Genomic DNA, 22,526 nt, shown 5'->3' with positions numbered 1-22,526 from the left:
TACCAACTCTGGTACTACTCAGTATAATATATCATCAGGTTTTAAGAAAAAAAATTGATTTTTATTCTCATTACTTTATTTTTAACCATTTATTGATCTTTAAAGTCGTGAACTTTCTTTTCCTTCTTAAACTCGTCGAAGGCAGGATGGTGGCCGATATCGTGTTGGAAGTCGGGCAGCTGCCAGGGCTGGTAGTACATGGGCAGCAGCAGGTCGTTCTGAGACACCCATTCAAGGACGTACGCCGCGATGGCTTCCACGTGGGGAGACTTCTCGAACTTTGAGCGGATAGCCGACTGCAAGTTATGATTGATTTGTAATCTAGAGAGTAACTAATGATTTAGAAGTAGGTACTGAGAAACTGTATATTGTGTCGTGGGCCGGGCAAGCAGCCGTGTGCTTCGATCTAGATATCCTTAGGTGTCTCTACTGTTAAGGTGGGATTCTATCTGTGTGCACCACAAGCATATTTAGGACAAAAATGTTTGTGCCGTACAGTGCCACACACAGGTGGAATCCCGCCTTTAGGTACTAATAAGTCTAATAAAAACAAACAAATCATATACATATCTACAAATGTTTAAATAAATCCAGGATTTAAGGCAAATTTTTATTTAGAAGTTTTTAAGTTCAGTTTTTTTTATTATGTTTTATATGCTTCTTTTTCGTTGTATCAATAAAGTTTAAGCTAATGTATCAATGGTGTAATCTTATACTCGAATTGGGTATGTAAACTAAAATGTAAAAAAAAAACAGATCTGACAACTAGGTGGCTTAGGAAATAATTGTAACACTCACTGTCTTCTTGTATTTATCGTTGGCTTCAGTCAATGCTTCGCTAAGAGTTTCCCCATTGGGCGTATTCTGTAAAAAATGACAGTTCATGACAGCTGAAACCAATAACAGTAAAAAATAGGTTAAATTAACTACAACAATATCAGAGTATTTTAATTACCAGAGGTAAAATTTCCTTGACAACTGCAAACAATTCGTTAATATGGTCGTGATACAAAAACATGATCCCCGGTGAAATGAAGAAATCATATAAATTGTCCACTTTCTTAGTCTGCAATGGAAATATTAAGATTATGTTCTTTAATTTCACAAAATGTCCTTTAATTTTTATTTCCTTTTATTTAACAAAATGTAATTTCTTTAGAAGGTAGCTCTGCTTAGTACAAAACTAATTTAGTCTCAGGTAAAGCATTGTCAGTATGATTTCTGTATAATATCATTTTGTTCTTCGGTGCGCCGTTGAGAAGTGTCACTATAAGCAGCCGAGTTTATTGGAAAACTGGATCGGTGTTCCTGAAGACCTAGAGTTCGAATCTCTCTCAAGGCGGTGAATTTGCCCACATTTTTAAAAATAATAAATTTGTGTCTATCTAGAATGGATACCTAAGGTAAACTATTCTATTGTCGGCGCTCACCAATGGTTTGCACCTTTGACCTCATTTTAAGGCAGCAGTGATGTCTATCTTACAAAAATAGGTGCCAACCACTGATTCAGTCCCAATCTTTGGGTAGTTTACCCCGCTTAAATACCCTACGTATTAGCTTACAGTGTATTTTATATGAATATTGTTCAATATTGTCGCAGGTTTTCCAAAAAGACCTTTGAAGTGTGCGATGGAGTATTTTGCAGGGGTCAAACAGGTGATGCCGTCCACGACAAAGTTTGGAGTCATGTGCAACTTGAAGTAGCCCATTTTAAATGTCTCCATCACGAAGCCCTGAAAAAACAAATTATGGAGCAATAAAACTGGCATCTACGAGACTTGTGATTATTTTAGATAAGTATAGGTGTTATATTTTCAGGCTCATTGCGATATTTGTGCCGTTCTCGAGTACGTTCTCGGTTTTTAATGGGGAATGTTCTCGCATAGTAAACGGAGAACGTTCTCGAGAACGGCACCACCAAGCGCATTTACACTTTATCGTGAACGTCTCAAACGTACGTACGTAAACGTATCGTTAACGACAGAAAATTTTATCGCCACGTTAAAGTAGAGGACAAATCGTGTTGTTATCGTAGGTGACAACCAAAGAGTGACTACGGTAAAGAATAAAGGCCTCTTTAAGATAAAGATTTTATTATTTAAGTAGGCATATTACAATGCGCTTATGAACGTCAAATAAAGCTACACCGGCTCTATCCCAACAACTCTGACCCGAGAAGACTTAAATCCCCCCTAAATTGGAGGACCGGCAAGGAACTTAGCGGGACACATCTTTTCAAAACATTACATCTTATAATGAGCATGCATTAAATGCACAGATAGTAAACCTATTTTTAAAAAACACTATATTCTACCTTTGGCGTGCATGTACATTAAAAAAGTTTGTATCTTTGTAAAGACTCATATGGAGTATTTTAAGTTGCGCTCAGACATGTTTAAAGGAAACCAAAGAGCTCAATATAGGACCCTTCTGTATCAGCCTCCCTGCCGTGCGGATATATATATAAACGGAATGCCTACAATACTTGCATAGAAATTTTTAATAAACTACCTGATAGTATCAAGCACGATTTCTAGCACGATTTAGAATTTAAGAATGTATTAACTAAGTGGCTTCAAGAACATTGTTTTTATTCAGTGAAGGAATATATGAATATGTCATATCATATTAGCGTATAGGGATTAGAATAAGTAGATTATAAGTATATTTTAATGTTTGCATGCTGTTTCGGCTGAATACTGTGACAATATTTAATGTAACACCTTGTACCTACGTATTCTTGCAAATAAACGCTTCTATTCTATTGTATTCTATAATAGGAAAAAATACAATTTACATTACTATTCTTAATTTAGATTACTTTCTTACCCTATCCTTGGAAGTTATGCCACTAAACTACCGGTAGCTTGTAAGTGTCATATGACTTATTTTTACAGCTTTCGTGATTTCCAATACTTACGCGTAACCGGAAGGCCTGGACGCACTTAATAAACTAAGAGTCAAGCTATTGACACCGGCTTCTTTTATACGTACATTAAAGTCCAAAGACTGTACGTAAGGATGTGGTATCTTCATTCCCGGAGCCCGCACCTCTAGATATTGTAATCCCCCTGGCATAATGCAGTACTTAGAGTGAGCGTTCCTATACACTGGCAGGCTGTCGAACTCCTTATCTGATTGGTGCTTTGAATCACGCTTCAAATTCCTACAAAGTATACAGTTGATTTTAAAATTGTATTATACGCAGACCAAACTGATGACCGGGGTTGTAAAACTTGTAAATGAGAAGTCGGTCGTAGTAAGAGTAAAAGAGGCAATAATAATGATCTCTCGCCATTTTTGTTTGGGTTTTACTAAAGCTACTGCCTACCGGCAGCTATTAAACACGCTATTGGTAACTACCAATACCTGGGGTTGTTAGGGTTGGTGACTGCGGCAGTTGACTGTCAACGCGTCAAGTCAATTTTACTATAAACTAATTTTCTGGAGCATGTGATATAAGGTTCTATAATATTAACTGTACCTACTGCTTTGTCTTTAAGCACTTAATATTATGAACCACATTTTGCACTGAATGATGTGATAACTCTGCAGTGATACTTAACGATTTATTACTGTAGAACGACTCCCCAGCATTTTCAGCGAATGATCTTGCCGTACTGGGGTAAATAGTAGAATCAAAACTAACGCTCTTCACAGAGGTCTGCATCGACTTTCTATAATTAGGTTTGTTTTCTGAGAACAACGGATCTAGCTGGTTTCGGATTTGTATTCCAAGCTAGAACAAATATTTTTGTAGTTATTTCAAATAAAGAACTTTATGGCGTGAAGTGGTTCAGGGCAGACGTTCTCTTGTGTCAGAAGCCAAGATCCATTAAGAGCCACTGAGTCAGCCAAGGAAAGTATTTCAAATGAAGAATAACTAGAAATAATCAAAATAGACATAGACACTGTTGAGCACCTATGACGATGTTAAGGTTCGATAAAACGCAAGGAACCAAGCAATATACTTAGATAATAGAGGCGGAGGCCGTGATATATAAAGATCTCAAAACAAAATTTTAGCATAAACATGGAAACTACTCCATCGGCTCGTAAGTACCAAGCCAATTTTTACGCGTTTGAATTGGGAACTTCCTTTTTTTTGTAAAGTTCAAAACTCGAACTTAATCGGGACTTACTGGGTTATAGCTTAGGGGAACTGTACCTTTTCCCCGACTTCAAAAGAATCGTAATACTGATGGTTCCTCATCTCGGCGAAGTAGCGCGCGCTGTACCGCGTGGCCGGACCGGCGGCGTAGATCGAGTGGTTGTTGGTGCGGCACTCGTGGTCGATTAGAATACCTTCGTCGTACACTAGGCTGCTTTTACGGATTGCTGGTTGATTATTAAAAAAAATATTATCAATTAGTCCACTCAGAGCTTTTTTCCTAAACACGGGATTGGGGCTTGGGAAGATGCGAGAAATCTAGTAAGCAGATCAGGGGCTTTAGTTGTTTATTCACGCGAAGTATCACTGTTCAGTTCAAGTTTTCTTTTTGGACTACAAAGTATCCTTTCTAGCGTGTAAGGGTGCATGCGTGAATGATAGGGGCCAGCACTCAAGTTTTCGATTTAGGCGACAAGCTAGCAAACCCTCAAATGTCCCTAATGTGTTGCAATAAAAAGTGAATAAGTCATTTGTTTCTTTTAAATTGCCCTGGAACTAGCGGTCTACTGTCACTGTGACATCCTGTCTATATTTTTTACAAGCTTTTAATTAACTTGTAATGTATGTAACTATGTTTATACGAGGCAAATCTTTCAAGTTAAATTGGACCCACTTTCCGGTTCCTGATGAAGCTGAAAATTCATATTGAATGACAATGCAATATATAATATCATCTAGCTGATCTGATGGTGGAGGCAGGAGGTGGTCATAGGAACTCTGTGGTAAAACAACGCAACCTAATTGTGTTTGGATTTGTTAGAATTGTCTCGATGAGTACTAGTTGCCTTTACTATGAGTATATTAGATATTTATGTGTTTATTTTACCTTGGAAGGCATCAGCATCGATGCCTTTTGTGCCATAATAAAACAGCGCAGCACACTCCAGCTCAACCATTTGGAAGTGCGATAGAAAGCTCACGTGCGTGACCACGTTGCGATCGTCAGTCTTCCAAAACTGGAAGTAGTACGACCGCAGCACTTTTATGCCGAGCTCTTCGAGGACTTCCGAGATCGTTTGGTCAACCTATAAGGTGAGAAATTTAGTAACGATTTAGGAGTTTCTTACTGACTCTTTTCTGGGTTGAATACCGTTGTTTTTCCATCTCCACTGGCCTATTGCCTAGCGAAAATCTACTTCTGCTGGACATAATTGTACTTTATCAGGACTCTTTCAATAGAATAACGTCTTCGTCTAGTACAAACTCCCATCATCACAAGATTGCTGGTTTGCTTGTAAAATAGGTACCTAAAATTTTTAAAAAGACATTCTTCCTTGATTCCAAATTCAGTTAAATTTTTTGGCCAGCCAACAACCAGAGTAGATACAACTATTAAATACCTAGTAAAACTTCTAACAAAAATAAATGAGCGGTCCATTTCGAACATGAACAAAAATGTTCAAAGATAAGTTACCTACTGGTTTAAAAAGATCCTTTACAGTACATATGGGGCTACTTTATAGCACTAGTGCGAGAAGTAGCATATTACGTTACTGTGTCGAACATTTAAAGGGCCATATGTACTGTAAAACGTTGTACGATACATGTGCGAATAGGTAATTCGCAACTCGTGTCGATTTAAAACACTCCCTTCGGTCGTGTTTTAATTTATCGCCACTCGTTTCGAATTTCCTATTTTTCGCACTTGTATCGTAATGTACTATTCTAATGCCATGTGATGAAAGATCTCTGTGAATACATTTGGTAACTTACATAAACGTTATTAAATATGGGAACTCTGGTTTTCCGCGGGTTTTCGGACGGAAATGGTTCCACAAATACGATTTTGCTCGGAATTTTCATTTCTTTCAGCGCAGCAAGGCAGCAGTATACTTCCAGAGACGATCCGTACACTATTACCTTATCTAAAAACAGATATACTTGGAATATAAATATGAAGATAAATACATTAATTCTTATGTCGTTTCCTACATTGACCAAGCGAGACCGAAGGTTTAAAGATAAAGATATTTTATTATTAAAGTTACATTCATATTAAAATGCGCTTATTAGCTACACCGGCTCTAACCCTACACCTCTGACCCGAGAATATTTAAATCCCCCCTCAATCCGTTCCGTTCCGTTTCCGTTGCAGCTTGGCAAACATTTTTTCGTATCTCCTGATGTTCTCCTCTACATGGCGTATTTCTCAACCGATTCTTGTGAAATTTGGTGAGCAGTTTCGATAATTATATATATTTTTTCTCGATTCAGTTTTTGGATTTTTTTTCAAAATGACTTAATTGGCGGGGTTGACAGCTTACAGAGTCACTTAAGTTCTTAAAGGGGTTAGGATAAATGAGTTCCCATATATTTGGCCACTTTGCCTGTCACTATCTATTTGACGCTGCCTGTACCTTCAAAATTTTCTGGCTGAAAAATAATAGTTAGAAATTCCAGAGGAAAGTTTTTTGCCACTATTTAAAAACTGATGATAGTTAACATACTTCAGTTAGGAAATATCTTTACCTTTGTTGGTCATATAAGTTAAATTGTGGATCTGTCGCAGCACCCTGTTAGCGTCAGAGATTGTGTTGATGATGAACACGTTCGGGGGTGTGTCGCAGCTAGTCTCAATCTGTGGTTCCCGAAGAGACGGGACGTCAAGACGCGTGTAGGATGGGGTCATTCCCTGTCTACATGTTGAAAGATTGTGAATCAATTATCTCCATGTCAAAGTACGAATCTGTGTTATGATTGCTTAGTTAAAAAAATATCTACAATGTATGTATAGTCTGTCCGTTTTTCTAAGATCAAGTACGTAAAACTATGGCGAATCTAAGAAAATCAGACAGGCTTTAAAAAACTCCTTTTTTACCATTCCCAATTAGACGTTTTACTGATTTATACTGATCCTCATTTCTACAGATTCTAATGTCTATGAATAGGTTGGATATCATTAAGTATTGATATGAAAAAATGTAACAGCATGGCGACCTCGCCTCTCCGAAGCACCTAGACGATAAGTTCCATGGCTAGTTCATCTTGCCGTGATTTGCGTAACAAGTCAAGAACCCCAAATTCGTTCCCTGTATCACAGTCTAAGAAATAATACAGTCCGTCGACGAAGGCGTCTAGACAGGGCAACCGTGCGGGGTGCGAGGGGCGGCGGGCGGGAGGGGCGGTCCCTGAGTTTCATTTCATACACGCCATTGTTAGTATTCAGGGATATGATTTTGGGGGCTGACGCGTGTCTTTTAATTATCAATCTATTTGCGCACAATTAAAATATTGCAATAGTTTATCACGAATAAATGCAATGATTTCTGACATGTGCTAATTATTTGTTTCAGTGTAAACAAAAATATATCATATGATATCAATTTTTAAATTCCAAATGCCGGACATGTTTTATAGCTTATTTTAAGAAATTACGAGTAGTCACATTCACTGCCAGACAAAAAACGGCGCACTACCCCAGAAACCGGTGGTCTATAACTGCGTACAAACAACCCGCCCAGCGGGTTATCAGCGGGTATCTGAACAAAGTTCACGTGCGCCCACCAGGCGGGTTCCTAGCAGTGAATGTGTTAAAAATTCATTTAAAAAGTAAGAAATTGTTTCTTGCTTCTGTTGTATATGTATCATGTAGTATTTGATGTTTTAATTATTTTTGAGAGTCATCGGGGTGCTGATTACAAAAATGACACCCATTTTGAAATCCCCGATTGCGGACATTATTTTTTCTTAAAAATCGATATGGGTGTCATATCCGAGGTTCCTCGGGGTTCCGATTTAACGAAAAAGACGTCCATTTTGAAATCCAAGATGGCGGACATTAATTTTTCTTAAAAATCTATATGGGTGTCATCTCCGAGGTTCCTCGGGGTTCTGATTACGAAAATGACGTCCATTTTGGGGGTGCAGATTTCAAAAATAGAATCCATTTTAGAATTTAAGATGGTTGACATCACTGCTACACGCATCGACACCCATTTCAAAAAGTGACGTCCGCCATCTTTATTTTCAAAATAGATGCCATTTTTCAAATCTACAACCCCAAAAACCCAGAAAACAACACCCATGACGACTTTTTGAAAAAAGTGACGGCCGCCATCTTTATTTCCAAAATGGACGCCATTTGTAAAATTAGTACACATACATAGGTACATGAAATCTAAAAACATTTCCCTCCTCTTTTGGGCAGTTGTGTAAGTCTGTGACAACCGGTACGGTGACCTTGAGCGGCGTCGGCATTTACGCAAACATCAAAGGCGTCGGCCCACTGTTACTTTTTACACTGTGACTGTATTTTGTATATATTAGACTTCTGCAAAATAAAATACAAGAAATGAAAGCAATACTCACTGTATATCCCTTTCTCTGTCTAAAACGGCTTTCAGATAGTCCGGGTGTTGAAACTGGTGACCAAACATCAGGAAGAGTTTGTCGTAATAATATCGCTGTCCGCTTGCTATCGTTATGTATTTATCCTTCCTGTTTTGATATGAGATGTAAATAATTAGTGAACTACATTGTTCGCAAAACATCACAATTAAATGTGGGTATATTTGTCGTTACTAAAAATGAGCTAACAGCCTTTGGATAAATCAGATAATCGACACTCCAGGAAACACTTCTTTAACAAGCGAAAATTAAAATAGTATGGCTATGGATAACTCTAGTAGATACTCTAGCGTACACTTACACCTTATAAAACAAAGTTCCTCGCCGCGTCTGTCTGTTTGTATGTCTGTATAAATGTTTCGAATACGTTTGACGCATATGTCTGCCCTCTTAATATCTACTTCTACCGAGCTTCTATGGCATAGCCATACCACACCATGCGCACATAAATAGCATGTTTTCACAAATCTTGGTACGGCCAAAACTCTTACTTGTTAATTTCCACTATAGTTCCTTGCACCACATTGACGTAGTAAGTGTAGGGCGTGCTCTGAAGATAATTCTGGGTAGTAGTGCGGTGGTGCGGGAACATCATTTCCGCACAACGATCAGGGTGGCGTACGTATGGCAAGCCGTCGGTCGACACGAGCGTGACGCTCGTGAATGTCAGGTACGATGATGTGTCACTGGAATCCAGTAATGCCGCATTTACATTCAGCCGAGATGAACAAGGAAATGGACAGGACGAGTGTGTAAACACGATACTCGCACTTCTAATGCCATTGCCATGGTCACTCGCGCTGCGCTCCCCAAAAGAGTGGTTTTTTGTGCGGAATTTAAAGGATTGGCAGCGCGAGCGGCAGTGTATGTTTACATTCTGCTCCGTCACTCAGTACTCGTCGAGCATCTGGAGGAGAAAAAAAGTTTCCCGTTGCCGAAACTTGAAAGCAAAGTGAGTACTATCTAAATATTCTAAATACACACTCGAGCTCGATCCTGCTGCAGCAGTATTTAGGGAATTATTGGCGGCAGCACGAGGGGCAGCGGCAGGGGCTGAATGTAAATGTAAATTAACCCCGATGACACGCGGCACTGAAAAGTAGCAGTAAAAAAGACAGCTGGTGTCTAGGCACAACCTGAGAGTAACTTAGGATTATCTAGTTAATCTTTCTAATTCTTCAAACTTGCCTGAACAAAAGTTTGCTTAGAAATCCCATAGCCGTTCTCGATGCTCCGGCAACCACGATCCTTGTATCAACATTAAGGCGGGTCACACTGGTCAACTTCTTGCTCAGAAACCACGAACTAAACGCCATGCTGAGGGAAAGAAGAAGCTATTATCTTCATCTAACTAGTTTTGTCCCCTTTTGTTTTAAATCATGAATGCCGGAGCAAGGACACTAATAGTATAGGTATAGGAACGAAGTAACATGTTGAACCGGGTAGCACGCCTAGGCTAGGTGTAGATCAAATCTTTTTGCACTATGAGATTATTGCATTCCTAGTAATGGGGTATCTATATTTAGAGTTTCCCATATATTATTTAATGTTAATATACAATAAAACTAGTAAATTAATAGAGCTGAACGAGGGTGCGGAGTGTTAGGGTCGGCAACGTGCATGTAACTCCTCTGGAGTTGTAGGCGTACATAGGCTACGGAGACTGTAGCTACGAAGTACCATCAGGCGGGCCGTATGATTGTTTGCCACCGACGTAGTATAATAAAATAATAAAACAAGAAACTCACACTTTCTGGGCCATTTTTCCTATTTTCTTCAACTCTGGAACCAAACTAAAAACAGGATCCCATTGCCTTGGTTTAAGCGGCGCCATGGCTAAAGCCATAGAGTTAGCTTTGTGGGTTACCTGAAACATATATTTCATAAAAAATCGTTTACCATTTTTTTACTTATTTCCTACCAGTAGGACCAATGTGTTGAAAAAGCCTAGGCGGGCTATACAGGCGTCTATCCATCTAATGCTAGCGAAAACTTCATGTGAACCCTCAGTCATGTCATAAACGAGAGAGAAGAGTTTTTTTTCTATATCTGCAATTTTGCACTAGCTATATAGAGTTCCTATATCTTCCCATATAAGCCAAAAAAGTTGATTGAAGAAATTACCATATCTACAAAGCGTTAAAAGTAAAGTGCTTACCCATTTGTTTCTATACCCAGTAAACCAAATGAGCGTATCGGCCCCTGATAGCCTCATAATTTCTCTAAAGAAAAACCGATAGTGTGCTTCGAACACTGGGTAGACCAAGGCAGTTTTAATGTTGGCGAAACCGACATGCACTCCCTGGCCCGAGTAATGGTATTTCGGAATACGAAAGGCATCCATGTCGTAGCGCACTTGTAAGAAGTTGATTTGTTCTGGAGGCCTGCCAATATAACATAGTTTAAACTACCTGTGTTATAAGCTTCAACTGTACTTTATGTCAGACTCAAAACTGAATTGGCTTCTAGAATAGCAATAACTGTTGGTATAATTTAAAATACTTATATACTTACTCCAATATTCCGAAGCCCACAAGATCAAGTCCACAAACAAAGACATACGCCTCATGCTGCTGCTTGCCCATGATGCTATTCTCGACCATCCACATGGCCTCCTTTCCGTCCAGACTTTGCATCAACCTTGATATCTGCGGAACATCTACCATCTCCGCTTTACGGACGGTCAATTTACTGCAAAAAAATAGTAATTATTATAAAGGCCGGGAAATTAACGGATCTTTGTTAGTTTTATTTTAATGTACTTACCTAAATTGTACACGAACTACGAAAGTTAAATTACATTCCCTGCCTAGGCCGGTATTTGTACGAAATTCCATGACGCGGGAAAAGTATAAATTCGTATTTTCCCCCAAAAAGATAATCTAAAATTTATAGGATATAATAATCCAGCCAAATAAACGATATATGAAGATGAAGATACTAACCCCAATACAGAGCTCCTGTGGGCGATATACAGTGCATAATCACTGCAAAGTTTATCTTTACAGGGCACAAACTGAAAGTTAAGACATTGCTTAGTAACATGTAATGGTCTAGCCATTGTGTGTTTTTATGGGTAATTTAGATTTGATTTATGAGATCTGGGTATATGGATAAGGAAATCAGATAACTTTAAATCCGAATTTGTCAGGGTCAACAGACAATCAAGCTTTAAATTTAGGTTCGTCAGCACAGGCTTCTTACACAAAAATGTCTCAGCAAAAACATAGACGAACTGGTACAAGGCATCCGAAGCAAGCAGTAGTCGTAGTCTTTCATCAATTCAAACGCTGCTTGCAGCAAATCGTAGCCTTTTCTGAAATTAATAATTTTTCATTAGAGTAGTGTAGACCATAAAGCTCCCGCCAAACTTTGTGCGTGATCGCGGCGCGACTTCGCGGAGAGAACAAATCGCGACGTTGACGTATGACTATACACTCGCAGAACTTAACGGCTATTTCGTAGGTTAGTTCGCGCCAAGATAGCGGAAAAGCATCAGCTAATCGAATTTTACAGTGAGTTTGTTTAATTTAACTGGCAGCAATATTATTCTTATGTGCTGTAGCGATTATTACATTTTGTTTTATTCTATAAACGTAATAAATAGAACCGCTTAATATAATATCAATATTTATTTTGCCAGAGATGAGCTAAAACAGTGTGTACCTAATTTGGAGTCTTACAAGTTCACGCTTCGCACCTCCTTTGACGCGGGCCAAAAAACAGGGAACTAAACGCGAAGGCGTGAAAAATCTGCGCAATCAACGCCACACTTACCTTCACGGCTTCGCGCCGTGATTCGCGCATGAGTTTGGTGTGGAGGGTCCTTTAGACTGAACAGAGTATGCCGTGATTCTGGCTTGTCAATCAGCACAACCAGCACGCGTTATTCCCAAGTTTACATGCTCGTTAGTAGAGAGGAATTTGTAAATTATAATTACTTAGGACATACATTCTTGGATGACTTTGATTAGGAAACACTGTTTTAGTCGACTGAGAAGATCCAGACTGTAAATAAATACTAGAAGTTGGACACCGATGCGATATTGTAAAGGAACGCAAGGAGAATGTAAGAAAGAAAGAATGAGAAGTTGATGTGTGTATCTACTTAAAACGGTATTACTTAGGAGCAAATAAGTATACATATTAAAAAAAATCTCTTGGGCTCTGAGTAATAACTGCGTTCTAAGAATGTAGATATAGTACTTACCTTGCCCACAGGTTTTAGCACAAAAAAAGTCTGACCTTTCATCAATATCTTCTCGCAAAGCATACAGCTCAATGCTAAACGCATTGGGCTCTCCGCGATACTCCGAATCTTCCATTTCGGCATTATTGGCCTGCATGGCCTTTAACAACAATTTTCTTTGTTCTGAAAAACAAAACTAACGTTTAGTATGCGTTTAGTAGTAAGAAACAGAAATGCGTAACAGACACATGCCAAACAGATGACAGATGCTACGAAAAGTCACGTGTTTTTATCTTGGGTAGGCCCCCTGCCCAGCCCTGATATACCTGACTTGTATAGTTGGAGATTTGAAGAAGTGCAAGGTAAGTACTTACTTTTAAGCCTTTTGGAGCTGATTAATGTCGATGGTTTTTTTGTTCTGTATCGTTTAATTTGCGCATTAGAGTCCTGTCTGGAATAGAATGGATAAATTTAGCAGTAGAAAAAAAACATTCACAATGATCTGTGTTCATAAGAGAGCGTTGATAGTAAAAATAAAACTTACAGTTACAAATCAAATAATACGTACTCTTCCAGCCACAGAGAAGACGAATACTTGCGCAGCGGATTCGGGACTTCTGGTACTGCCAGCAGGCTGGAGTCAATGTTGACTATGTCGTAGTCGAATGGATCTTCTTCCAGTATCACGCTGGGGCGGAGAGACATGTTCGTGGCCATAGAAGGTGATCGAGACGGAATGTACACCTAAGATTTAGACATCATTATGCAAGCAAAAATACGTATGAAATCTAACAAAAAATCATTCCCCGGGTTTGACGCCTAAAGAAGATGGTGCTGTATTTTTAGTACCATGTGTTTTTAGTAACTGAATAATCAAACGTCTACTTTTGAAAAGGAGCCGTATAGTGCCATCTACATTCGGTGTCAATATGTAGGAATTGTTGATAAGGATAAAATTGTTATTAAAAACATTTGTTTAACTAGGTAACCATATTTGTATGGGTCAAATCTTGCAAGTTAAATTTGACCCACTTCCCGGTTTCCGATGAAGCTAAAAAATTGCATACAGTACATATACATTATATTACCATCGAGCTGATGTGATGATGGAGACAGAAGGTGGCCAGTTTTCAGTGATAGGAACTCTGTGATAAAACAACGAAACCTAATTGTGTTTGGTGTTATTACGATCATAAGTATTTTCTCGATGAGTAGTATTTGTCTGTGGTCAGAAAAATACAGTCAGCGATAAAATCTTGTAAAAAAAATATTTTTTTTGCAAACAAAATTAAAGGCACTATATGTATTGTCACACCCGATGCGGGTATCATGTATTGAGAAAATAGTTATTGGGAGACCTGGCATATGTACATATTACTTGTACGTTGGAATGAATTAAAATTAAATAAATAAGTAAAAAAATATATACTTTACACATTTATTATAATTCTTACTTCCATATGGTGCATTATAAACAACAGCGAAAACTACTTAGCTAGCCTGGCCAACTATCATGCCATGGTAGAGTAAAAATACTTCTGGAACATACCTGTAAGTACCTACAAATACCGCTTCGTAGGCGATAGTTGGAAAAGGACTTATGTAAATTAGTTTAATCCATTCAGCGTTAATCACGACACGTTGTCGTTTTGCCTCTACGACATACTTCCGCTACATACCGGGAAATCCATGTTATCGGCTACGATGTAGCGCTACGACCGTAGCTCAGCGTTGAATGTGTTAATCACCTTGTCGCTGTAATCATCAGAATGTTTGTTGAAGAACAACTGATCCATGCTGCGCCTCATGGCTGCGTTCTTCTTGAAGAAAACATGGCTTGAAGTTTTTCGTGCCCCGGCTTTTGATGTTCTGCGTGGGACCTACAAAATAGAGGTTTACTGTAAACGGCCAAGTGCGAGTGTAACTCGCGTCCCAGAAGTATTATAATAATGCTTAGGACACCTTTTTTCAAAGTGTGATTATTGATTAACGATTAACAGCAGACTTTTTATTAACTTTCCTGTAATCTTAAAGGTAAGAGCTATTTTATGTGTATTTTTTTAAATATTTTCATCCCAGTAGTTTCGGAATGGCTAAGGCCAATAGTTAAGGGGAAATGGTCATTATTGACCATCTTAAAACCTTTTAAAAAATTGAGATACAATGAGCCCTTGAATGTGATATAAAACCCGATATAGTTTGTAAAACGTTTTTTGTTTCTATTAAAGTTACGGAAATCTAAAAACGAAGGTTTGTGGTTCAGCATAGGTATACTATGTTTTCCACCATGTATCTTACCTCGTTTATGTCAATCAAGTCAGCAACACTGTCGAAAGGATTACGTTTTCCAAGCAATATAGGTTCTCTGCGGATAATATAATAGATGCGATCTTAGTTACTACATTTAAAATTAATAACAGTTTTATAGTATGTTAACTTCGATGCTATACAGGGCGTCCCAAGACTACCATCAAGGGAAAGTACCTTAAATATCGTAGATAGCATATTTTCCTGAAAGAAGACTTTACGTTATTTTTAAGTCATTAATTCTGCATTTAAAGGTTTTCTAATAATTACTTGCTTCGCCTGGGAATCGAACCGACTTAAATGTGAAAAAAAAATCACCCCTATTTTTATGATGCCAATCGAAAGAATGGAAAAAAAATAATAATTCTTCTTAAGTAACATAGTATTTTAAAAGAAAGGAACAATGTAAAATTTCAAGAAAATTATTAAGTCGGTTCGATTCCCAGACGAAGCAAGTAATTCTTAGAAAATCTTTAAATGCAGAATTACTGACTTTTAAAAATAACGTAAAGTCTTCTTTCAGCAAAATATCCTATCTACGATATTTAAGGTACTTTCCCTTGATGTCCCATAGTCTTGGGACGTCCTGTATACTACTTAACGCAAAAAATATGATGGGAATGTAGGGACAAATGCTTCTATAAGTAACTAACCCGAATGCGAAAAACGAAGAATTTGCTTTCCACAGCTCTTCTTTCTCTTGCCCTGTGGCCTTTCTCAGGCCGAAGTATGGAGTAAGATCATACGTTTTTGAAAGACTTTGGTAGTCGATTTGTGCGTTGAGACACATCACTCCGACAGCCTCGTCATCTTGCTAAAAATATAATGCACTTAAGGGATTTTTAATTTTATGGCAGTACCTCAGTAACTTGGATAGGTACAATCTCCCTCGCACAACTATTATATTCTGCGGAAGCCCCCTGCTTCCCTCGCAGCCGCCTGGATTGACAAAAATGAGATGCATTCATCAGTACCTTACTCTTACTTAGGGAGGAATCTGTATAAAAATGATTCAGCTTGGTTGGAAATCTCCCCAAGACGCTTGTTCGGGACATGCACACCACAGCCATTCGTCAAGTAGGATGCACCTGGTATGCAAGGCTTCAAAGAGATCAAGCGATCCATATTTCAGAGTGATAATTAATAATCAAACGAACTTACCTGTGAAGTTTGATTACAATTATACGAGAATCCAAATCCAAGACAACAAATATAATTTACTAGCAGCAGTACACGTTATCGTGCCGTCCAAGTCACACATTTTAGAGATATAGTATTTAAAAAACAATTTCGTGCTGTCCCTCTCACTCGCTACTCTGCGTTCCTGCTCCAACATCGCTCCAAAAGTACCCGTCATTATTTCAGAGTTATTTTTGTGTTATTAACAGAGACTATTTTATTTTCATTTTTGGGGATGGGGGGCGGGTCTTTGTTGTCTTGGATTTGGATACTCGTATAATTGTAATCAAACTTCACAGGTAAGTTCATTTGATTATTAATTATATTTCCTATCCAAATCCAAGACAACAAATATAATTTACTAGCAGATGTTCAGAGCTTTGTATTTAAATTCAAATCCTGAATGCGAAAATAAAATATCGATATCAAATCAGTATGTTACGAACATACTGATATTATTGATTTTGACTAAAGAGAACAACGTACCACCTAGAAGATATTAATTTATATCCAATTTAAATAATTATTTATACTTAAATGTAAAATGTATGTATAGCATAATAAAATATTATAATGATAAGCGTCATGCATTAAGGAGTGAAATTGCTCTTGGTATTTCATTTCGTTATTATAAACAATGGTACGCGCGCTTTTATAAACAATGGTACGGAACCCGTCGTGCCCAAGGAAAGGGCAATGAAATGACCCGCCCGTAGTCACGGGCGGCGATTTGCCACCGCCAAAAAGCCTTGATAGGCTGGAAAGGCACCTCATATCTCCAGAAGGGAGATATGAAAGAAGAAAGGACCGTCGTGCGCGAGTCCGACTCGCACTTGCCCGGTTTTTTCACATTTTCCTTAAGAAGTCAATTTTTTTCACTACGAAAAAAAAAATACTTTTGTAATGTTCAATTTGAGCTCTTTCAAATGATACCCCACTTGACCTAGTAACTAGACTGAAATTTTGCCCCCTCTTTATATTGGGAATTTTCCATAATTAATACAAATAAAATAAAAAAATTACACTGCCAATATATTTGGGTTAGCGTTATTTACTACTATTCCAAATTTCAAATCGATAGCTTAAGTACTTCTCGAGATATTTAGCAATGTGACAGACGGACGGACAGACGGACAGAGTCGCACCATAAGAGTTCTTTTTGTACCGTTTTGGTACGGAACCCTAAAAAGGTCGAGAAACCAGAAACCCTAGTCACCTGCCATAGAAAATGAAGTATCGGATGCCTCGGCCCGGACCCGGGTCCGGGCCCGTTCTATCGTGAGTCAACCTTTATCAGCTTCGGAAATAGGGTGAGACCATTTCTCATATTTTATACATGATCGACCTCAAACTATGACACATTACGTTATATTTTGTGCACTAGCTCAGATGTATAGTAAGCGGCAGAGATAATTGACCCCAGGGGGCGAGTTATCACATACACTGTACAGCTTCAGACCTCTCCTGTATACCTGTGCAACTACGATTTTCCTCGGGCTCTCCGGGTGTCGGCCGATGATCTCGCTCACGTAGAAGTCCCCGTATAGCTTCTTCATGCTTGGATGCAGTTTGTCCAGGATCTCCACTACGTCGTCGTTATCTTCTTCACTGATTTAAATTAATAACCGGACTTACTTTGGATTAAGTACCTGCTTTGAAATTGCAATGTAACCTCAAGCAGTTGAAAAAAGTCCTAATATAAGATAGGAATTCTTTCCCAAGTCAGTTAGGCCCGTTTACACATTGATAAATAATAAATTGTAAAGTACGAGTTTATTTATACATTTGCTACTAAACACAAGTACAGATCGTGTCATTCACGGAGGCGCGTAATATCATGTTATTAAAGGTTAGATTTGACAAATCTGTGCGTTATCCTGGATGACACGAACTATAGTAAATGTACAAACTCGCACTTAACACTAATCAATGTCTATATCGGGCCTTACTCACCTTGAAAAAACAAAAAAGTCTCTTAATTAACACACCTCCGGTGTAGGTTTTGCCTGTATCAAAATTTAAACACTATTTCGCTAGTTTCGCAAATATTAGGGAGTAGAAAAGACAAATTAGAACCTTAAATCTATATAAATATCGCTCACTTGCGAGTATACCTATTTCATAATTCATAAGTTATATTTATAGCGTACGTACACAGCAGCACGAACTGTGAGATCCGGATAGAAGTCATCGCGATGCGCCAAGTACATGTAAAGTCCCGCATCATCGTCCTCTCGCTTCGCGGGGATCCTCTTTACTACATGCTTGCGGAACGGTTTGTACCTCGAAAACATGTCTGAAAATTGTCATTTTATTAACCCTCGTGGCTGCAGCCCATTATCAACCTACGTGCATTCCATAAATACATCTCCCCATAGGTATAGGAATAAAGGAGTTAAAAAGGGATAATTTATGACCATTTATATACGTATTCTACAGCGGTATTGATATACGGGACAAAAACGAGACGCAGAAATACGGTGAGAGTGCCGTATTTACGGGACGTATGACAACCCTAAATATAACTAAAGTGATGGGGAAAGAAGTGATAAGAACATTGTTTATTTTACCTAATCGGGGCAAAGCGAACGCTAACGACTCCATGAAGTGTTCGTCTTGTCCCGGTGGTTGCCTTACCCCATGTCATCTTATACATATAAGCGCTAACGTGCGACAAATCCCATAGGTATATCCCCGCATATCAGGCGCTATTCCGATATATCTTCATCTTCCTCTTTTCATCCTTTTTCGCCCTGCTACCCAGCAGTGGGGCTCGTCATATATAGGTACTTTATAAATGAAAGTACGGTTGTCATACCTTATGGACCATAGGATGGTGGAACCAAGGCTCGGAAACCGGTTAAATTTTAATTTCGGTTTCGTTCGTAAAACCGGTATTTATGAATGAATGAATTTATTTTATTTCAGACTTTTTCAAATCCATATGAGAATAGTTCCATAGTTATTGTCAGATTAACCGGTTTAGAACAATAAAAACTGGTTTCTTCGTATGGCGGTGTCTTTGTTTACGAGACACACTATTAGGCCGGCCGGCCGTCTCGTAGCTCGTCGGTATTTAAGTTACCATGAAGTTCTTAAAACGTTCGCGTTCTTATGAAATTTCGTAGTAAAACCGAAACAAATGGTATTTACCGCTATTTTTAAAACTGGTTCCGAGTCTTGGGTGGAACTTCCACTTCGTACACGAGTTTCGAGGATTTGTTGGGGAAAGCCTTTTTTCGTCCCATGTCACACTTCCTACTACATTCTAAACTTGAAAATGCAGATGAGTATATATAGGTAACTATACCAAACGTGCAAGTCGGTGGTGGGATAAGCACAATATGCTGCAGGTATTCGTCATTGCTGAATACAGACGCGAAAGCTTCGTCCAGAAACAAGTCGTTGGCGGATTCGGCGCAACACATCATGTGGACGAATAAAGTGTTGTGGGGAAGCAAGTTACGCCTGCAAGGAATTCATGGCAATTTGATAAGTACTTACTGAACCACAGATCTATCAAATGATGTACTGAACAGAAGTAACAATAGGTAACAAGTCCGTTTGCCAAAAATCTTGTATTGTAAGTATGGAAGGTAGAGGCAAGGAACAGAAACTCCTTATGCATAATTGTTGCAAGTGTCCAGCTGTCAGCTATAAATAATAGTTCCAAATCTCTCCAGAGTAGCGCTAGAGTAGCTAAGAACCTGGGCGTTATTGACGGAGTGAAGTGCGCTGTCTATGATTAGATTTTTTTCTCAAGTATTCTAGGTATTGTGGCGCCGCCACCTATTTACGGTTTTTTGTCTGACACTTTTTTGTATATGGAGATTTTGTTTATTGCCTCTACCTTCCATAATTGTAAGTGCTGTTTAGTACGTTTACTATACGGAAAATCGCACGATTTAGTGTGAAAAATAGAATTAAAATCAGTTACTAATCTGTACTGTACTAGTTTGCCTTGATTATCCCAAGAAAAATCTTGACAGCGCGAATCAGGATTTTTACCACACGAAATAGTGCCATCTAGTGTAGAATATTGTAAATTAAAAAAGTAGATGGGGTCCGGGATCCTTATTCGAAGTTCCAAAGAAAAACCTTCATATTGCGATTGCTAGCGTGCAATTTAGAAACAACAAAAATTGTATAGGTCTGGAGTTATTTGCTCCTGAATAATCTTGACAAGTGGCACGTTTTATTTTAATTTTTGATATGCTTAGGAGCAGATCTGCTTCATATATATTTAACCAAATTCAATGGCAAATTTTTTACAGGCGCAAACGAAAGGTTAATCTTTGGTTATATTTGTAACGGAAAAGCGAAAAGCGCCACGCTATGTAGTCAGATGCAGAGAGGTGATTCCCTCTGCATAGACTGATTGTATTCGGGCGTAGGGGGGTGACCTCTCCACAGCTGATAATTAACTAAAAAGTGAATAAAAAGTATGCGTTATTTAAAACTCAAGGAAAATGCTCTTATCCACCGATAAAGCGCTAACGAGCCTGAGAAAGTCTATATGTTGTGCTCACTGAAACATGTTCTTCAGCCAGTATTCCCAGTCGGCGGCCGGCACGCCCGGCACGTTGGGGTGGTCGTGGAGCGCCATGAACCCAATCACTTTCATCTGGTCGTTTATTACGCATATAGCAAGAGTTGCCAACTCGCTGAAAGCAGTAATTTAGCTAAGCCTGCAAGCAATAGTGCTATAAATTGAAGTATTAACGAAATTCTTCAATTCTTACGCCTTTTTTTGTCATTGTATTAAGCTGAACTAGAAATTTATGGACTACTAGCTCTGCTTGCGACTTAGTCTGCGTGTGATCATGATTGATGAAAACTATCACCTTTTACATACAATACTTTCATAGTTATCATTGACACTTAGCTGGCATGTTCTCATTGCAATGGTAACTTTATTGTAATTTTGTTACTGTAACTGTACTGTAACTGTTGGTATTGGGACCGTGCGAAGTGCATGGTGGGGGTAAGTAAGGGGATCCCAGCGCATAAGGTGGTAAAAATTTGAACTAACTGCGGATAGCGTCTTTAACATTTCGTACAATTATATGGCTCGAAATGAAACTTTGATTTACGATTACTCCTGAAATATCCATTTAAATTGTATGGTGTAAGGGATGCTTAATATAACTAACCTATTTATTTTGATAATTGTTAATAATGTATCCATGTAAATAGCTTTGCAAATGTCACATATTACGTGATCTTTTTCTAGAAGTTACGAATATTTATAGTAAGTTATCCTTAAAAGATAGACTTTTAACATCGTGGACTTTTTTGTAAACCTATGAATGAGAAACAACCCCACCATACATTGTGTTGTTATAGCTTAAACGGATTAGGCAGCGTTTTCGATTAAAGCTCCTAGTCAGCTTGATTTTTTCCGACAACATCGTTATATTTCAAACAATTTACACAAAACCCTAACAAGTTATATACTTAGCCTTCCTCAAGAATCACTCTATTGATAGATGAAAGTCGTATGAAAATCCGTTCAGTAGTTTTTAGTTTTGGAGTAGTTTTATAAGATGTAGTGAATTGACGTTTTCCCCTAGACTTGCGGACACTAGGTTGCGTGACAGTCGTGCACGCTCCCAATAGAAAATACTTGGGTTCAAACTATCTGTAAATCTAAGATATAGACGTCAAGTAGATTGGGCAAATCCGCCTAAGATTAATACGGTTTTGCAAGAGACATTATTATACAACTTACATGAGTGCGCCAATATCCACCTCTCCGAATATAGTTTTGGTGTGCACCTTATCCATGAACAAATCAATCTCATGTTTATCCAAATCTATGGCCCTTCTGAACTTTCTACAACCAGGTTCCACGTGGAAATCAAAGAAAATCGACATTATTACTCCTACCCAGTGACAACTGAACTAGCAGGCTATGGGCATCAAATAAAACACTTGTTACTTTTATAGTATATTACAAAATTAAAGCTACTTAGGCCCGGATAGTCTGCCGGAATCGTTTGACACAGCTTATCATGGCTCTCGGCAGATATATTGGATCGGCCTTAATAACCACCTTTAAAACGTATGACCTATGCACATTGAATACTGAATAATATTAAGTACGCTACAACTGTAACATGAGGAAGCAACATCTTAACAAAAAGCTGCTCTTACTGTAACGAGAGTTCAAATTATCGATCAATTCCAGTTGATCGCAACTGATCATAATGGCATAAACATATTGAAATAATTGAACATGATATCCACGTATAATCATTAATCTATAATCCAAAATACAAACAATTCAAAGTCAAAAGTAAATATACATAAAATTAAATATAACTAACTTAA

At 38.3% G+C, this 22,526-nt stretch overlaps 1 protein-coding gene across 1 annotated transcript; it reads right to left on the bottom strand.

The window, feature by feature from the left end:
* Positions 1 to 58: 58 nt before the first annotated feature.
* Positions 59 to 22,087, bottom strand: LOC133525914 (cilia- and flagella-associated protein 61-like). Its single transcript, XM_061862333.1, has 29 exons — positions 21,925 to 22,087; positions 20,723 to 20,857; positions 19,504 to 19,661; positions 18,348 to 18,489; positions 17,666 to 17,801; positions 15,668 to 15,828; positions 15,006 to 15,072; positions 14,456 to 14,587; positions 13,276 to 13,451; positions 13,082 to 13,158; positions 12,764 to 12,890; positions 11,723 to 11,834; positions 11,464 to 11,534; positions 11,033 to 11,209; positions 10,677 to 10,902; positions 10,267 to 10,385; positions 9,707 to 9,835; positions 9,010 to 9,204; positions 8,480 to 8,608; positions 6,641 to 6,807; positions 5,885 to 6,036; positions 4,998 to 5,196; positions 4,169 to 4,338; positions 3,567 to 3,739; positions 2,995 to 3,166; positions 1,563 to 1,733; positions 956 to 1,066; positions 799 to 864; positions 59 to 296 (listed from the first exon to the last, which is right to left on the bottom strand). Exons 1-29 carry the CDS (start codon positions 22,068 to 22,070, stop codon positions 90 to 92), a joined length of 4,203 nt encoding a protein of 1,400 aa, XP_061718317.1. The 5' UTR covers positions 22,071 to 22,087; the 3' UTR covers positions 59 to 89.
* Between the last annotated feature and the right edge of the window lie 439 nt (positions 22,088 to 22,526).

The sequence above is a fragment of the Cydia pomonella genome, chromosome 15 (genome assembly GCF_033807575.1).
Source record: "Cydia pomonella isolate Wapato2018A chromosome 15, ilCydPomo1, whole genome shotgun sequence".
NCBI classification, from domain to species: Eukaryota; Metazoa; Arthropoda; class Insecta; order Lepidoptera; family Tortricidae; genus Cydia; species Cydia pomonella.
The sequence above is the reverse complement of the archived record's forward strand: the minus strand, read 5'-3'. Positions and strand labels throughout refer to the sequence as shown.